Here is a 6,126-nt window from a genome sequence, read left to right on the forward strand (position 1 = left end):
GTACTGCCCCCTAGTGGCAACACTGTGGTGTTTCCGTCTCTGTGAGGTTCTACTCCCACCTGCTGGCGAGAAAGGTACTGTATTGTATTATAAAACTCTAGAGCCAGTAATGAAATCTACTGGCAGCAGCCTTTTTGAGGGTCACCGAAACCCATTCTGCTACCAGTTAGAAAACTACAAAAAAGAGAAATGTTATTTATTTTATTAGCCTTAGGTTTATAGATAAGGGAAATGGGTATATTAAGAATTCGTTTTGGGGGAAGCTACGTGCACGAACACGTTACCTTTATTTAGAGTGCCCGCGGCAATCTCACTCGCCGTCGAAAAGTTCACTGTATCGGTGGCTACTGCGAAAACTTAGCACACAGGATAGGTTGTAAGCGGTGTGGTACACTGGGCTTGAGAACAAGGCTCAAAATGTACGGTTAATGCGTCTGAAAGAAGGCAGTGCAATTTTATATTGGACCATCTTTCTGCACCTACGCAAATCTGCATTTCAAACGAAATTCTGTACCAGGAATGTACTTGCCCATTACATGAAACAGATCAATGTTTTGTAACCAAGGCAACACATTAATATGTTCATAAGCAGCATCCAGGAATTTACATTACACAACACAACGCGTTTACCGGTTCGTGTACATAAACACAGTGTTTCTGCAGCAGCTCCACACCCATAGACCGAGTTCGCGGCTCACTGGCTGGTTTTTTAATAAATGCATTTTTTGAAAACAAAGTCGTGACCTAAAAATATTTCCATCACGTGTCTGCTTCGTTGCCATGGAGAAAAAAAAGCTTGATTACTTTTAAAAATGAGTACATATCTATCCCGCGCAACACCAGTGCTTGCGTTTGAGCGCCTAACAGTTAGAAAAGGCGCTCTTTAGTAGAGCAGCTGGATAGCCCACCTGCTTTCATGGTGTTTATCAAACAACTTAGTTAAAAAAAGTTATAAAGTTACAGCCGCAGATTAGAAGTGTACCGTCCACGGTGAGAGAGGCGGGGCTACTCGACCTGTTTGATTTGAACATTGGGAGAGGTTATTTCAAAAGGGAGGGGCATTCACACCACGCCAAAAAAATAAAACAATGAAAAAAAGACAGCATTGCTTTATATACATTTTTTTGCAGCAACTAATCATTTGTTTATTTAAAAAGTAACAGTAGAATGTGTATCCGGAAGATCGTGACAATTGTGGGTAACAATATGACTGGTTTACCCCCCTATTCTGTGTGCAGTGGTGTAGCCCGGTTTGAAATTGCAGGCGGTGGCAGTCTGCTGTTGAAAACAATGTGACAGTCGCGTAGGTGACACACTGCCACTAAAGCTACCACTGTAAGGTACGATACATCCAAACAGCTGTTAGGACCGGACGCGATCTGCGCACACAAGAACGGGTAAGTCAGAACATGCACACCTTTATAACCGCTCTGTAATAATGTGAAGCATTGGGACCACGTTTCGTTTGGACACTGTCAGTGGCATTGGGCTGTTGTATGGCTAATGGAGGGCGCTGATATTGTCAGCTTGTGCCAATAATAATTCAACGCATTAAAGAACAGGGAGAGCTAACACTCACCTAAACAGATGTGCAATTCAGCAGCACGCAGATTGCTTCAGCTCGTCTGATCGGACGCAGTCTGCAATGTCAGTAGTGCACAGATAAATGCAGGTGTGTGTGTGTGTGTGTGTGTGTAAATTGTATTGACAAGGTGTCACACCTTTCTCCAGCATTCCACAATCCTTCCTAGAGTCCGAGCACCCCACGTGAAAAGCGTCTGCAAAGTGAACGATTGACGTCATCAAAGCTGCATTGATGGCGTCCTCGGGATTCGAGGCGTCATTGCCCTAGTTTAAACACACGTGATGTAATTCTGAATTCAATTCGACCATGATATTAAACATGAATTAATAAAAAAAAAAAAAAAACGTGTTTTTTATGCATTCAATAATAATAGTATATTTTTTTTTTTTTCAACAGAAACTGCCCTGTAACTGATGAGTGTGTGTTTTGCAGTACATTATTAGCTATTGTTGCCATTGTATATAACTAACTGGGGCTTTATGATTTGTTTTGTTACAAGCAAAGGCAAAATACGCAGTGAAAATGCCGAACCCGAAGGAGCTGCCCACGAGTGAAGACGAGGTGCCCAGCCTCCGCGTGCCTCGCTCCCCTACAGGTAGGAATTTAGCCAGGCGCCTGGGTCTGTTTTAATGACCGGACTGGATGGATAGTTCAGGGTTGGCATGTTAGCTCTGCTGTGTGGTGTGACAGTGTTGGGTGTGGGTTGCAGGGAGCCCGCCATGCCAGACGTCCCTCGCAGAGGTAATGGAGACGGCTCGGAGCATGGCCAACCTGACCATCGCCCACGAGATCGTGGTGAACCGTGACTTCCGCTTCGAACAGAACAGCCCGGCTCCAGACAGGTACACGCGGAACGAACCAAAGCGCTAGTCTGGACATCTGTCTACTGTTTATTCATTCAAAGGGGCACTGCCCCATCATCAATATTGTGTCTAGCTAAACACAATACAGTAGGGTTCTCCCTAAACTCACAGCTCTGACTTAACCACCAACTTCAGCACCTCAAAGCTAAAGCTGGTGTTGAGATTGGGTCTTTCTTGTTTTTCCAGTTTGGAGGGAAGAGTCAAGGAGATTGTGCACCAAGCCTTCTGGTATAGCTTAGAGGCTCAGCTAGCCCTCAGTCCTCCAGACTACAGCCATGCAATCAAGCTGCTGCAGGAGATTAAGGAGGTAGTGGCTGCTGTGTTCTTTACTTGGTCTGGGTACTCCTCAGTGCATGCTTGTGAAGGTATCATAATTCAGGTCACAGTGTTTTCCTGTTACAGGAATTCAGACCACTGACTAATTGAGCTAAACATCTTAGGAGCTACGGACCTGAACTTCTTAAAGCTTTGCAGGGACATTTGTTTGTAGCTGATTGGCTGAGCTATGCTGGGAACATCTGATTTAGATGAACCCATTATGCAATGCACCAACACCTGTACAGCATCATAACAAATTCATTCTTATTTAATAGTTTTAATTTCATTCTTATGCATCTTGTTTCACTATAAGGCGCCTCGTTCCTGGTGAGGTTTTGACCCTGGTCAGGGATGGAAAAAAGACTCTCATTGCCTAGCAGTTTGATCCATTCCTGGTTTTGCTACGAGTTCAGCAAGACACACCTGAGCTTGTTTCCTATACACTGTGGCTAATCAAGCTCATAGTAAAACCTGGAATGGGTGAATCTGCTATGCAACAGGAGGCTTATTTCCAGCTGTGCTGTGGGTGTAGATGCTTCATCCTCCCTATTTCCCTGTCGCAGACCCTCCTCTCCCTGCTGCTCCCGGCTCACTCCCGCCTGCGCTCTCGTATTGAGGAGGCTCTGGACATGGATCTGATCCAGCAGCAGACGCAACACGGAGTGCTGGACCTGCCGCAGCTCGCCAGCTTTGTCATCGGCACCATGGCAACGCTGTGCGCGCCCGTCCGCGACGACGAGATCCGCAGACTCGGAGAGCTGAGAGATGCCGCCCCCCTGCTCAGGTGAGTGGCGGCTAGCGGAGAGCTGAAACACTTTCTTTAGGACTTTTACAGGTAGAGCACTAGAGGCAGTGTCATTCCCACCCCCCTCCGCCTAACCTTGCTCATGTCTCTGTGTCCTGCCCGCCCCTTTCAGGGAGATCCTGAGGGTGCTGGGCCTCATGAAAGTGGACATGGTCAACTTCACAGTGCAGAGCCTGCGCCCACACCTGCTGGAGCAGTCTGTGCAGTACGAGAGAGCCAAGTTCCAGGAGATCCTGAACAAGCAGCCTGGTATGCAAACACTGCCGCGGAAGCAGAGGAGAGAGGCAGGCTTGAGAAAGATGTGCATGTGGATCATGCCACGAGACAGAACAACAGAAGCATGAAATGCTTTTTTGCAATGCTTTAAAAACCCATTTTCTTACCTCTTATTGGTTTTGTTAACCTTAAATCTCAAGCCTTTGCCACACGTCATTCTCCCTCCAGATTTTATTGCCGGGGGTGCCGGTCTGTTGCTCTTTCACAGCAATTCTGTCTTTGCGTTTCAAGATGCCCTAGACCACACCACAGCCTGGCTGAACAGGGCCGTGCAGGAGGCAGCTACAGCCTCTTCTAACAAGGGTCCTGGAAAGACCTCCACCTCCCCCAGCCCTGCAGTCCTGAGCCCCAGCGCCGTGCTGGACCAGGCATACCTCTCCCTGCTCAGGTGGGACCCAGACTGCCAGCTCTACCCAGAGGTACGACAGAAACAACTCGAGCAGGGCTGAGGGCTCGTGTTTAGACTCCAATTCCTTTAACATCAATTCCCAATTCTTTTGAAGGAATTCCCAAAACCGGGACGGCTTTATCCCTCTGATAAGAACCTGTCTGCCTCACTCTCGTTTACCAGACTGTGCAGATGGATCGATCCCGCTTGGATGAGCTGAAGCGCTGTGTCGAGCTGTTGACCCTGCTGGCATCCGTCCTGCTGGTCACCAGTAACCAGTGTGGGGGCGCTGTGTTTCCCCTGCCAGGGTTTGTAGGTAAACTGAAGCAGGTCATTGCTGCCCTGCTGGAGGGCAGTCATCACAGGTAGGTGAACCAATCAGTGAAGAGGAGAGGCGTGGCTTCTACTGTAAGATCTTGCAGCTACAGGTAAAAAAAACTAAAAAAAAACTAAAGAAAATAAACAATTGGAGACTAACGCTGCCATTTTCCTTGAATAGAATAATGTTTTAGGTCAGTTGCTGTTGTGGGTACAACACTGCCCCAGCTTTGAGGACCAAAGCTCAGCCTTGCTGTCATAGTGACAGGGGAATGCTGAAGGGAGCTCCCCTCGCCACAGCAGGGCAGCTGACTCATCTTCCTGTGTCTCTAGGACCTCCGACCTGAGGGGGGCGCTGCAGGCTGTGGGGGAGCAGGTGCAGCTGCAGGTGGGGCAGGCGCTTCGCGAGCATGGGGGGGCCGCCCTGACCCCAGAGCAGGAGACCTCCCTGAAGGGCCAGATCGTCGACATCGCCCAGGACCACAGCCCCATCCGCAGTGTCATAGGTGGGCTGGCTTTGAATCCATCTCACAGCAGATTATCATCTTTGAGGGTTGAACAAAGAACACTTTCCATTGCAAAGCTGTGAAGCCATTCCTGTCCTGGTCTTTGTTCCAACCCTGTTCTAAATAGTTTAATTGAACCAGTTAAACCTCCATCCAGACCCTGAAGTGGTTCATGATCTCACTAAACCTGGAGTGGAGTGGCCCTGCAGGACTGTTATTGAACAGCTCTGCTTGAACCCATGAGGGCATCCTTTAAATAGCTAGTACACATTTAAACGAGCACCATCTCCGCCATGCCCCCTAAATGCCCAATTCTGACTCCTGTTCCCGCTGTCTTTGGTTTACAGCCGGACGGATTTTCTCGTTCCTGCAGAGCTCCCTGGGCTCCCCTGCTCAGAAGGGCTCCACGCTGCTCCCTGGTGGCCTGGCTCTGGTGGGAGCAGAGCTGGCTGAGGTGGGCGCCGCTTTCGGGCGGATCGTTCACCACAACCGCCTGGTCTTCGGGCCTTTCTACTCCTCCATTCTGAAGAGGGCGCTGTTCCCCCAGGGGGAGTCCGAGACCAGCATCGACTCCCGCTAGGCACCGGGCGAGGACTGCGAGGGGACGAGAGAAGCACTCTGGGATTTCAATACCAAGCGATTCAAATACAATATATTACCAGCATCAACTTTCACTTCTTGCCTGAACAGTGCGGCGCTGAAGTTATTATTATGGATCTGTGTTTTGGAAGCTTGCAATTGTTCTGTTATCTTTTAAAATAATATTTCTGTAAACAGGATGTTAGATAGTGTGAGACTTGCCTGAACTGTTCCCTTGGAAACCAGCGTACGGATATGATGTACTGTTGATGTCACATCCTGTATACAACAACAGATTAGAATGTTTTTAAAAATGGCGCTGGAGTCAAGGGATTGTTAGTAATGAGGTGGATATTTTTATAAGCTGAAAATAACTAATTTGTGCGTCGTTTCAACTAAAGACAAACATACTGTAAATACATGAATATTTTATTTGAACATATATATATTTTAAAAGCACTTCTGTTTAGACTGTGAGATCAATTATT

At 47.8% G+C, this 6,126-nt stretch overlaps 1 protein-coding gene across 1 annotated transcript; it reads left to right on the forward strand.

Annotated features, from left to right (window-relative positions):
* The first annotated feature begins 1,201 nt into the window (after positions 1-1,201).
* Positions 1,202-6,126, forward strand: LOC121299539 (T-complex protein 11-like protein 1). The gene is made up of 10 exons (XM_041227321.1): positions 1,202-1,397; positions 2,085-2,180; positions 2,295-2,427; positions 2,635-2,755; positions 3,330-3,550; positions 3,684-3,820; positions 4,079-4,266; positions 4,419-4,600; positions 4,887-5,059; positions 5,407-6,126. Exons 2-10 carry the CDS (start codon positions 2,108-2,110, stop codon positions 5,637-5,639), a joined length of 1,461 nt encoding a protein of 486 aa, XP_041083255.1. The 5' UTR covers positions 1,202-1,397; positions 2,085-2,107; the 3' UTR covers positions 5,640-6,126.

Source organism: Polyodon spathula, chromosome 25 (genome assembly GCF_017654505.1).
Source record: "Polyodon spathula isolate WHYD16114869_AA chromosome 25, ASM1765450v1, whole genome shotgun sequence".
NCBI lineage: Eukaryota > Metazoa > Chordata > Actinopteri > Acipenseriformes > Polyodontidae > Polyodon > Polyodon spathula.